At 57.5% G+C, this 12,119-nt stretch overlaps 1 protein-coding gene across 1 annotated transcript; it reads left to right on the plus strand.

The window, feature by feature from the left end:
• Positions 1-856: 856 nt before the first annotated feature.
• Positions 857-11,388, plus strand: LOC112109317 (neurofilament heavy polypeptide-like). Its single transcript, XM_024203773.3, has 9 exons — positions 857-1,704; positions 6,363-6,573; positions 6,744-6,875; positions 7,304-7,459; positions 7,804-7,917; positions 9,040-9,140; positions 10,121-10,193; positions 10,494-10,562; positions 11,196-11,388. Exons 1-9 carry the CDS (start codon positions 1,171-1,173, stop codon positions 11,231-11,233), a joined length of 1,428 nt encoding a protein of 475 aa, XP_024059541.1. The 5' UTR covers positions 857-1,170; the 3' UTR covers positions 11,234-11,388.
• The last annotated feature ends 731 nt before the right edge of the window (positions 11,389-12,119 follow it).

A 12,119-nucleotide genomic window follows, 5' to 3' on the forward strand; every position in this document is an offset into this window, starting at 1 on the left:
GGGCGCCCCTGCCGGCAGGGAACGGGCCTGGCCCACGCGTGAGTGCGGCCCAGAGCGGAGAGACCCCGCCCACTCCCATTGGACAAGGCAGTTTCCGTCGGGCAGCGATCCCCATTCCTATTGGCGAGCCATTGGCACGTGCTCAGGGGCGCTGCGCGGTGACTGGCTGAGGGGATAGAGTGCGCTGATTGGTGGCGAGGCGCCCAATAGCCTTGAGACGCGGCGTACGAAAGCGGGGCGGGCGGCGGGCTCCCCATCCCCGGGCGCCGCTCGGAGCCGGGCGCGGGTCGGGTCGTGTCGCACGTGGGGCGGGTTCGCTGGCGCCTGCGCACCATGAAGGACCCGCCGCCCCCGCCCGCGTGGAGCCCCGCGCGTGGAGCCGCCCACGGGCCCGGGCCGGGCGGCGGGGGCGAGGAGGCCGCTGTCCCCGGAGCGGCGGCCGCGTGGGAGGGGCGCGGCGCCCGCAAGCCGCGGCACCTGAGCCCGCTGTGGGAGGAGGAGCCGGAGGCCGCGGGAGCTGCCGGCGGGAGGCCGCGGGAGGCCCCGGACCCGGACCTGGCGCGGCTCCGGCTGGGCCGCGGCTCGCCCGAGACCCCGCTCTTCCGCAGCTTCTTCGCCGAGGAGTGCCTGGCCATCGCGCGGCAGCTGCAGCGGCCCGGCCCCGAGCTCTCGGGCATCGCGGCGGAGCCCCTGCCCCTGGAGACCACCTGGTGCCTGGGGGGCGAGCGGGCCGGGCCCCCAGACCCGCCGGGCCCGGGGCCACTCGCTGCCCGGCGGGGGGAAGCGGGGCTACGGGGCTGGGGGCCCGGCTGCCAGAGCCCCGGGGCGGGGGGAGTCCTGCCCGCCGGGGCCGGGGCCGGGGGAGCCGCCCCAGCCCCAGCCCCGGGCCCAGAGCCCGAGCCCAGGGCCCTGCTGAACCTCACCGTGGAGCTCCAGGGCTCTGGCCACACCAGCGCCGCCCTGAGGCAGGTAACATTTGAGGTCTCCGCTGCTCACCCGCTCGGGTCCACTGTGACCTTGCCTGTGGAAAGGGAGCACCTGGCTGACCAGTCCGAGGTGGATGCGCTAGAGCCGAGCAGCTCTGCTTACAGAACCCAGGAGCTGGAAATCCTGTCCAATGAAAGCACCGTTTCCTTAGGCTCCAGCTCCTTTGCAACCTCCACTCCGCTGATGGGCCCAGCAAAGTTTCACTTTGTGACAGGTAGTCCCCTGGGAGATGACTTGGAACAGAGGGACCCAAACTCCTCTAGACGTTCAATGCCGAGAGAGCTAACCTGCCCGAGTCAGGCTGGCTCCAAATCTGCAGCACCCAAGGTAACCCAGAGCGCCATGTCCAAGTGCGGGAACCCACCCGAAGAAGAGTCCCGTGGCAAGGTCAGTCTCAAACCACCTCGGAAGAGTACGGCCTTGCCTGTCTCTTCCAGAAGCTGTACCAGTACTGAAGGCCAAGCTGCTATCAAATCACTGCCCCTGGCCTTTACCACCCCAAGAGCAAGTAGGAGTCTGGCCCTCGCTTCCTTTGACTCTCGGAGAGCTTCTCGGGAGCTGCTGAGAGCAGGCCTGCCTCCGAGGAGCAGAGGCATCGCCTCCGAGGGGAAAGCAACAAGACTGTCTCTGGGTAACTCCGGGCCCAGCATGCAGAAAGCAGCTGCCACTGGAAAAACAAGCCAGGGATCCAACGTGGAGACCCAGCCTGCTGCCCAAGTAAGTGCTGGGGGTGCTACAGCTTACTGCTGACTAATAATGTCAAGTGCCTCTTCCAACTGCCCCTTACTTCAGTATCCCATGGGAGCAGCGTGAGGGAGGGACCAAGGTGCTATTTCAGATTTGGGTGGGGAGCAAATTTAATCATGATTCCAAGGGCTACTTAGGCACCTGGGAACTCTAGAGTTTATTTTATTTTTTTTGTTTGTTTGCAGGTAACTTAGAAATTAGCTGATAGGGATTAGATACAGTGCTCCTATGTTTTAAAAACAAATTGATAAATATTAGACCCACTCAGCTCTAATACGAACATTCTCAGCGTCTGACGAAGTGGGTATTCACCCACGAAAGCTTATGCTCCAATACATCTGTTAGTCTTAAAGGTGCCACAGGACTCTCTGTTGCTTTTTACAGATCCAGACTAACACGGCTACCCCTCTGATCTTGTGTCAAGTCACTTAAGGGACACTGGTTAGGTTTAAAATTGTAATGTATATTCTTTGTTACTAATGCTTAAATACAACAATTGTAGAAAAATTTAGATGACTTTCTATCACTTCTTTGCAGTTTGTCAAGCTTTGAATAGATCATTTAACTTTGGAAACATCCTACTAGGGCAAGGCCCTGTGAGTTTATACTGCACCTGCCTGGGGTTGTTGGGGTGTTACCTCACTACAAATAATAGACTAGAAACTGACTTTAAACAGGAGTGAAAGTGACACTTTCCAGTCACTTTCACAGTATTGTCAATCTCAAATGGTCAAAAATTATGGATCAGGCTCACCAAAATCATGAGGTTGGCTTTAAACTCATGAGATTATGTAAAATAACAGATGTTGGGTTCTTTTTATTTGTCTTCTGCTTTTTTGAGCCTTTAGGGTGCTTTGGGGTCACATTTTGACGCTTTCTCCACAGCCAGGAGGGCTAGAAACTTCATTTTTCTTTAAGAATGAAGGCTGAAATCAACACGTATCCCCTTGACTCCAGGATCTGGGACTTTAAGGAAAACAATTACAGTGAAACCCCGCTATAACGCGATGATTGGGGTCCAAAAAATTAGATGGCGATAAATGCGGGGTCGCAGTATAGCGGGGTTACGAAAAGTTTACCATTTAAAGCCGGTCAGTTTCAAGCCGGTCAATTTCTCTTGGGCAGAGCAGGGGAGATGTGCAAGGGGCAGGGGAAGAGTGAGGAGCAGCTGGGGAGAAGAATGGCTCTTCCTGCCAAAAGGAGAAGCAGGGGGAGGGGGCAGTGGGGAAGGCACGTGTGTTTTGTTTTGTTTTGTTTTTTTCTTTGGCGGCGCTCCGGACGGGGTGTTTTTGTTGTTTTTTGCGCGTTTGGGGCGGCGGGAGCCACCTTATGATCGTGCTATATCCAAATTTGCATATTGCGGGGCACGTTATAGTGGGGTTTCCCTGTATCATGAGACTCATGACAAAAATCACAAGCCTTGGTAACATTGCTTTTACTTCTGTTTAAAGGCTAGTTACTTTCCAGAAGGCTCTTAAAGAAGCACAGCACTACAGCGACTGAGTTGCAGTTCTCACAGGAGAACATTTAAAAGCAAACATCAAGAAAATTCCCCATTTAAAGTAGAGAAAATTGAGACTTGTGAGGTACATCAGGGCAACTGCAGGCAGGACAGGAAAATAAACAGGCACAGGAGCTCTGGGCAGCTCTTCCTTTAGAAAGAGAGTTGGAGGGTCAAATCTTCTAGTCCTTAATCCAGTAAAAGTCTATTGCCATCAGTGCCTCCACTCATACATATAAACATCAGTGAACATGTGATAACACGTATGGTCAATAACTATACACTTCATGCTTAAATATCTGAGCCATCTTATCCAGAGTGACACAGCTTAGATGCATTGGCTCAGGGACTGGATTGTCTGGCATATTCTGAACAGTGCTGAGCACACAGATGGTGCCCAGTGAATAATGCAAATCATGACAATAATCGTTGACTTTATGGTGTGGAAGTACAGACTCTGTAGATGCAGTTTCTGTTCTTTGTTCTGGAATTGGCCTGGATACAGCTGAAACCCTAAGAATTTGAGGCATAAACACATCTGATACTCAGACGACACTCTGATTCCTTCCTTTTCTCAAACGCAGAACAAACACTGACTGAACAAAATGGTTTTCAGTTAAAATGTAAAATTGCCCAGCAGCCATTGCTCTACAACCCAGCCTGGGGCAGAAGCTGCCACCCCTTGGGAGTTAAGTGAGCTCCTCTCATCTGACTCTGATTCTCCATCCTTCCTGACCTCTGTGCTGCTTTTCATGCTGTCAACCATGACCGCCATCCCAACCTCCTGGGTCCATTTGCTGAAGTCTTAGAGAACTGGCCGCCTTGGTTTTGCTCCCATCTATCGGAGTCCTTTCTCTCCCCCCCGCCCCCAGCATACAGCAGAGAGCGGCTGGTCTGCTGGATAGGGAACTAGCCCTGAAAAACCTGGGTTCTACTCCCGCCCATGGACTTCCTGTCTGACCCCAGGCCAGTGCTTTAAGGACAAAATTTCTAAGGTTTTTAGACACCCAAAGATGCTGCTAGGTATCTAGCGGGGTCTACAAAGCACCAAAACTTCTAAGTGCATTTGAAAATCTCACAAGGTGCCTAAAAAAACAACAAGGGGTCTGGTGGCACATTAAAGGCTAACAGATTTATTTGGGCATAAGCTTTTGTGGGGTAAAAAACCTCACTTCTTCAGATGCACCTAAATACCTTTGAAAATCTGGCCTTTAGTCTGTGTGTGCCTCAGTGCCCCCTCTGTACACTGGGGAGAACAGCCCTGCTCTACCTCGCTGAGGGGCTGGGAGGAGAAATCGGTTACACGTTGTGAGGCTCAGCCTCAGATACTATGGTGATGAGGCTACATAAGTACCACAAGTAGCGTGGGCACTTCTCTATACACTGCTAGCCCTTCCCTGGGTCTGACCCCTTCTTTTCACCTACACCCCTAAACCTCCCCCTTTTCTGAATGTAATGTAGGCTCAGTGCTTTGCTGTGTTTTCTTCTGAATCCCCTGTTCTCTCTGACACAACCCTTCCTCCCTCTCCCCCCTCCACGGAGGGATTCCTCTTGCACCTAAACTTCCAGACCCTTCATTTAATCACCAGCCTTTCTTATCTCAATCACCCGGCCTCCACTTGTAAACAAAACACTGACTCCCTGCCCCAGGGCACCTCTCCTCTGCACAACTTACATTTCACACCAAGGCTGTATCTACACTGCCACTTTCAGCACTAAAACTTAAATCATTCAGGGACAAAAGTTTTAGCACTGAAAAGCGCTAGTATAGACCACGCTTTTGCTGCTCCCGGCGATAAAGCTACCAGCCCTCATTCGTGGTGGTTATTTTGTATGGCCAGGGGGAAGAGCTCTCCCCCCCCCCCCCCCGCGATAAAGCGTGATTACGCAGCCTGGCCGTGCTGTAAGTGGGCAGTGTAGACATGCCCTAATCCTGTGCTGTAGTTAAGAGTTCTACCTGGGAGCTTGCAGACCTCCTGTATGAAACTCAGAGGGGGGCTCCCACCATTCCCTGCACCCCCTAATTGGCACCCTTGGGAGGAACGTGCTCACGTTTCTGTTAGAATAACTGAACTGAGGAGAGAGAGTCAAGTCAGGAGCTGGGAAGAAGACACTGAGTCAGGGAGGCTGCACCTCTCTTGCTCCACCCACAAGCTGGATCCACTGAGGATAGGGAGAATGCGGGTTACCCAATCAGTCCTTGGAGGAGCTGGAAGACTCCTTCCTAAGGGATGTCTACCATTGTGCTTCAGAGCATGTCTGCCTGGGGTGGGTAAGGAGCTACTCCATAATTCCTCACAAGGGGCTCTCTCACTTTCTGAAGCACTTGGTACAGGATACTGTCAGATGGGATGCTGGACCTTGGTCTGTCTACACAGCAAAAGCTGTGCATGGCCAGCCTACCTGAGCCGGATTGAATCTAGGTGACCTGGGTGGCAGACCTACTACTGTTGTGGGGGAGACCTGAAGGCAAAGCAGCCCTGCCCTGCCGGCTCAGGAAGGATGAATGTGCAGTTAGAGGTGGGGGACATTGGCTCATGTTGACCCTTAGAACAGCCTGGTTTGGATCTGTGAACTGGGGGGCCTTGTGGTGGAGCTAGGAGTTGGTGAGATGGTTAGTTTGAGGAAAGCTGGTACAGGTGGGTGGATACTAAGACTGGGGCTATGGGCCTCTCGAAAGCTGGCCTAGGCTTAACCCCTAGATGTGGGTGGTGACTCCACTGTGGAAGCTCCCCGTGCAGGGGGAGCCTGGGCAGTGACACAAGGAGTAGCAGGGTGAGCAGAGGGCCTGGGACTGGCCATCTGCAGGTTCCTGGTGCTTCTCTGGAGACCTGGTTTATTGCTGTTGTGATGCTATGGTGGCTCCAGAAATGCCATTTCAGAGGGGCTGCTCCTTCTGTGGCGGGGGGCGGGAGTGAGCCACAGACTTCAGGCCAGGGGGTGTTCAGGAGGCAGAGGAGTCCACCAGAGCATCCCCTGGGCTGGCTGCTGTTCTGGAGGTGGCGTTGGACAGACTCCGGTTCTGAGCCTGCGTCTGAATGGTAGCAGGGGAGGGGGCAGGAGAGGCCTGGCCTGCCTCCCTGCTTGCCACCAGGGTCTAACCCATGGCTCATCTGTCTGGCTCTAGCTCCCTGCCAGCGGCACTGTGAAGCAGAGTGCTACAAAGCTACCTTGCAGTGAGAAGTGCCCCTCATCCCTCCAGCCTCCTACCAAAGTCCCAGGACTCAGCAGCAGCAGCAGACCCTTGCTCATGGGATCCCGAGTTTCTCTGGGTCCAGGGATCCTCTGCATGAGCAAAGGGGCTGGAGCTCCGGGAACCAAACTCCCAACTTACCCAGGTGAGCAGACGCAATGGAAGGAAGCCAGTAGAGTTGGGGAGGGAAAGGAGGGTCTGACCTAATGGGGAGGCCATCTGCTCTCTGTGGCAGTGCCCTGGCTGGACTTTTCAGCTCCCTGGCTGCCCTTGGGGGCTGTGAAATCCTTGTTCTCCTTTCCTTCTCTTCCCCAGGTACCAGGCTAAGACTAATGAAGCCCAGACCCAGCAGCATGCAGCACATCAATGGGACCCTGCAGCCAGCATGCACTCTTCCCACTGGGCATCCAGGAGCCAGATCCAGCCCCCAGGACAAAGAGACAGAAAGTAACTGCCTGTAATCCTGCTGCGTGCAGAGCAGGGAGCTCCTGTAGTGCTGCAGGCAGGGAGCAGCGTTATGGGGGAGCACCCCCAACGCTCATCTGGAGAGCAGCATGGGCTGGGAACGGAAGGTGCCTGCTCACTTGTCTTGGGAGTGCTGTGCTGGACCCTAGCTCCAGCTCCGTGGTGTTCTGTGAGCGGACGCAGCCTTGCTGGGCTTGCTGTCTGAGCTTTGCGCTTGCTGTGTGGTGGGAATGCTGCGTTCTGGGCAGGGGAGGCTGGGGGTCCACGCTGGGGCAGTGTGAGAGGAGCATGGCTAAGCTCTGAGGCTGCATACGCACATGCTCCAGTCCCTGGCCATGCTATTCTGGGGCCAGCCCCTCTGCAGCTGGCCTAGGTCTCCTCCAGGCTAACGCTCCTCACCTCCTCAGCAGGTGTCGCCAAACCTGGCTGCAACAAGCTGCCTGTTCGAAGGGCTGCCACCGCTGCGATTCCTGCCAGGGCTCCCCACTCCCGACTGAGACCAACAGGGAGGACAACAGCCTCCCCCAAAAGGCTCCCTTCCCCCAAGCGAGCTCGCCTAGGTAAAGGTAGGTCTGGGAGGGGAAGGGGCTCGCAGTCCTGGTGCCTCCCTGCTGCAGGCAGGGCTGGTGGACAGAGAGCTGCAGGGCCAGGTCAGATTATCCATCTCCTCCCCCGTCTTCAGAGAATCGGGCTGATTCCTGGGGTGTAGTGTGGACGCTGGGCTCCGCAAAGGGCTGCACAGTGGGAAGCAGAAGTGCTATTTTGAGCCTCCTTCCCCAGGGCCCTCCTGGCCTTTCCCAGCCTGGAGCTCCAGTCGAGGGCTCCATCATGGCGTGCCCTGGTTAGGGCGGATCCCACTGGCTTGACGCTACCTGGGCAGAGGCTGACACCCTTCACCTTCGCTTTCTAGACACTAACTCAGCAGCAGCTGCCCAAGCCCTGGAGCCCAGTGGCGGAGAAGGGCTCTCTGTAGACACTGAGGACAAGCCAGTGCTGGCTGTGGGGCAAGACTGCACCAGTGCAGGTGAGCGAGCAGTTCAGTAGCTTTGGGATGCCGTGAGACATGGTTAGCGGTTTGGGGGCTGGGTTCTTAGCAAAGGGAGCAGGAACTCCTGCCTGGGTGGTTCCTTGGCCAGGCCTGCTTCTCCCGGCGCTAAGGCTCAGCTTATCCTTCCATTGGAATTAGGGAACCTCTCGGGCGGGGCCCTGACATGGTTAGACAGCACCCAAGCCTGGCATCTATCGTCCACCCCACCCCTTCAGTGCCGCTGTCCTGGGCCAGCCACTGGCTGCTTAAGGCTCCCACCCGCATTTGTGGCTCCTGAGATTCTCTGATGTGCTGGCCAGGGCTAAAGGGGAGTGGCAAATGGCATAGTGTGTTTGGGGCCCATCTCCACATCCTCTGTGGGCTCCTGGCGGGAGAGTGTGTGCTGAGCTCTGCTCCTGAAGGGGCGGAAAGGGACCGCAAAACTCTGCCAGTAAACAAAGGGAAACGTAGTTCCCTGACTAAGCCAGCGGATTGTTCCACGTTCTTGGGGCCAGAGCCTGTATCGCCCTTTGTGCAGCTGAGATCAGCAGGGTTGGAGCTGCTGGCTCTCGTCTCCAGATCACTCTGGGGCAGGAGGCAGGGCCTTCCCCAAGGGCTGCAGCTCTGGAGTGATCCCACCCTCCCCATCCTCTGGGGGCCGTGCTCTAGGTGGCAGGGCCTTTCCCACAGCCCATCAGGAGAATTCTCTGCTCTGCCAAAGAACTGCCCTGATGCTTGGGGCATTGCCATGCTGTTCCCGTCCCTGGGTAGAATCGGACTAGCCTTGGTGAAGGCATTTGGGGCACCTGAACAGTAACCAGTATTAAGACTTGGTCGCCCCTTGGATGCCCTTGGGCAATTTGGGGGAAGTTTTAAGTGGTGCAGATGCAATTTCTTGCCAGTGGAGGGCAGCAGCATCCCAAGAAAATGCCCAGTGCCGGAACAAAGACTTGTCCTGTGCCTGTGAGTGGCAGCTGTTCAGACTGCAGCACTGGTGGGCAGGGAGCGCCTGGGACCCACCCGATCCAGGTGCCTGGAGCTAGGCGTGGGTGGGACGGAGGAGCAGGAGAGCGGATGGGCCTGGATGGTTCTGCACCATGTCTGAGTCTCTCTTTGCAGGTGGAATGGCCCAGCCTCAGACGGGTAGGAATTCCCCAGCTCCTCTCAGTTTCCTCCCTGACTCTGCCCTGGAGAGTGGAGGTGCAGCGCCCTCCATGCAGGTAACAACCGGCCGTCTCCTGGCATCGCTCAGCACAGCTCTCACAAGGCGACTGGGTGCGGCGCAGCAGGGCCGGAGGAATGGCGGGATGAAGGAGGTGCTCTGTGGGACTGGGATGGGCCCTGGGATACCTGAACCTTTAAACCACGGGCTCTTCAGGGCAGGGGCTCTCGTGGCTTTCAGCCAGGCCAGGCATGAATGCAGAGCAGCTCCCAAAGCTGCCCCCTAGCAGCAGTGAGGTGAGACTTGGAGGGGAAGGAAGAGCTTCGGAGCATTCTCCTCTCCTTGAACTGCCACCCTTAGTCGTCCCAGTGCTGCTCTCAGCAGTGGCTCCCTACTCCACAGAGCCCTGGAGCCGCGCACTCGTCCTGCTAATGAAAGCCCTGCCTGGGAGTGGCCTGGGTGTGTGAGCTGCTGCTCCCTCTGCAGCCCTGACCTCCCCTGACCAGTCTCCCCAGTGGGATCTGCTGGTGGCCACAGGGGACAGAAATTTCATAGGAACTGTGCACAGGCCATGGAGCTCTGCTGCAAGGGGGAGGAGTGAGCAGCCCTGACGAAGTGCAGGACCATTGCTTTGACTTGGCCCTGCCCAGACATGTTGCCCTGTTCACACGCAGCAGACGGACTACAAGCCAAGCAGATGGGAACCGTGTTCTAAACGCTTGGGAGGTGCCGGGCGCTGTGGTGATGGGGCCATGTCCGCGCTCTGCCATCTCCCCTATGCAATGCCATGTCCACCTCTGGTGCTCAAAGCTCCCGCTTCCCAAGGAATTACTTCCATCGGGCATGTGCAGGCTACAGACTGTCTTGATGCAATGGGCTGTTCTGGTCCCCCTCCTGGGTGGAGCTGGACACCAGGGTCCCCCTGTGAAACTCTGCTCCAGACCCCTGCAGCATCAAAGTGCACTGGGCAAGGGGCAGGAGAACGGCTTGTATCTTGCTGGCTTCCCTGGTTGGTGGTGAACAGCCTTTCTCCGTCAGCTTCCAGATCAGCTGCTCTCGCAGGAGCTGCAGAGAGTGAGGAGTGAGCTGCAGAGAGTGAAGAATGAGCTTGGTATGTGGGGCAGAAACCCCTCTCCCTCCTAGCGGCGCCATGCGGGAGCTGGAGCTGGAGCGCTGCTGCTGAAGCATGGCCCCTGGGTGGGGGGGGGGGTGGGGGGCCCCCTCCAGTTCCTGGGAGCCCCAGCGCCCGTGCTGCAGTTGGGCACTCAGGCCTTGGGTCCCTACCCCATGCAGTGGGAACCACCACTAGAATCCCACACTCGGGCTCCCTTCCCCTCTGCCCAGCAAGCATCCCTGCAGCGCGCTCTGCCGGGCTGGCTGGGCACACGCTGACCTCTCCCCTGTTCTTCAGCTGCAAGAGATGCCCAATGTGAAGCCTATCGAAGGACGATCTCCTCCCTGGAGGCTCAGCTGAGGGCAGGTAGGTGATCCCCCTCCTCTGACAGTGGCCATGCCCCTGGAAATCCCTCTTGCCAACCTTCCCAAAGCCCCCTCCTTGCCTGAGGAAAGGTGGCGCTGTGAGCCCATCGCACGGGGGGAGTTAGTCCCACAGCCCAGCAGCTGGAGCAGTGTGTGTGGGGTCACCCCACGAGCCCACTGTGGACCAGAGCCAGTGAGTGCACCCCCTGCCCCCGGGGCAGACAGACCATGCACTTCTTTACAGCGACCAAGGTGAGGTGCTGTCTGTAGCCCAATGCCTCCTGCCCCTGCAGAGAGTTGGCTCAGGAGCTGGGAGCATCTTGTCTCGTACCAGCCTCCCCGGGCTGGGGTCCCTGGTCATTCCCTCGCGGGTGGGCCAGACGGCGCTGAAGTCTCCGTACCCCTCCTGCTGTGCCCTTCCTGTAGGCAACGGGAGTGCCGTTGTGCAGACTAGGCCAGGCGTTAAGGGTTCGTGCTACCGGGCAGCTGGCCACGGTGCCAGCTGTTCTCCCTGCCCCAGGCCCTGCTTGTGGCTGCCTCAGGCCCAGGCATGTGCTGAAGTGACAGAAGTGAGCAGCAGTGACTCGCTGTCAGTGTCTTTTGTCCCATGATGCCCCTGTTCCCCCGCCCCCAGGCTCCCTCTCACAGGACTGTGCCTTGGAAGGCGAGTGACAGCGAAGCATGGAGGGCCTGCGTCTGCCTCTCTAGCAGGCTCCTCGCAGGGGTGCGCTGCTCTGGAGAGCCTGAAGGAAAACCCTGCAGCCCAGCGCCTGGAGCGAGCGGTGACTGTTCACACGGACACCTGCGGGGGGGAATTCTTAATTTTGGGTTTTTTTAAAAGGTAAATAAAGTTCTCTTCCTTCCCCTTGGTGCTGTGCAGAGTCCTCCTCCTGCTCCCCTTGGCGTGTGTTGCTCTGCTGGCCGGGGGGCATGCAGCCTCGCAGGGCCCAGCGCTCCTAGCTGGAAAGAGCCCCCCAGGCTAGGCTGCAGCCAGCGCCCAGCACAGGAAGCACCACTCTGGGGGCTGGACGTGGCCCCCTTGCAAACTGGGTCCTGTTGTCTTGCCCCAAGGCAGCCTGTGACACCTGTGGTACATGGGGTCCCATAGTGCAGCTCGCCTGCCTGCCCTGGGCACAGCTCCCTTGTCACAGCTTCCCTGCGAGGCCCTTACAGGTGTGGTGTGAGGCATGGACCCTTGGGCTGTGGGTCCCTCTGTGGCCCTCACTCACATCACTGCCTCTGTCGGGTGGGCAGGGAGTGAGGACACTGGCTCCAGCAGTGCCAGCTGCTTGGGCTTTAAGGAATCCTCCTCTGCACTCTGCCTTGAGGGCACCTGTCTCTCCCAGCCCTGGTTCTGACCCAGCCAGCCAGCACCTGGGGGGAGGGGGGGGAGGAGAGGCCACAGGCCCCTCCCTTCCTTAGTGCCTAGTCCCACATCACTCTCACTTCCTCCCCTGTTAGAGGAAATGTCCCAGGGTGGCAGCCAGCATGAGGTCACCACAGCATCTTCCAAGCCTCCTGCAGCTGATCTGAGCGTGGGCGAAGCTTCTGCCACCAG

The sequence above is a fragment of the Terrapene carolina genome, unplaced genomic scaffold (genome assembly GCF_002925995.2).
Source record: "Terrapene carolina triunguis isolate 2854851 unplaced genomic scaffold, T_m_triunguis-2.0 Scaffold131, whole genome shotgun sequence".
NCBI lineage: Eukaryota > Metazoa > Chordata > Testudines > Emydidae > Terrapene > Terrapene triunguis.

Coding starts and splice junctions, on each gene's coding strand:
- LOC112109317 (XM_024203773.3), top strand. CDS start 1,171: ATGGGCCCAGCAAAGTTTCACTTTGTGACAGGTAGTCCCCTGGGAGAT. Junction 1,705..6,362: donor AGACCCAGCCTGCTGCCCAA/GTAAGTGCTGGG, acceptor GTCTGGCTCTAG/CTCCCTGCCAGCGGCACTGT. Junction 7,460..7,803: donor GCGAGCTCGCCTAGGTAAAG/GTAGGTCTGGGA, acceptor TTCGCTTTCTAG/ACACTAACTCAGCAGCAGCT.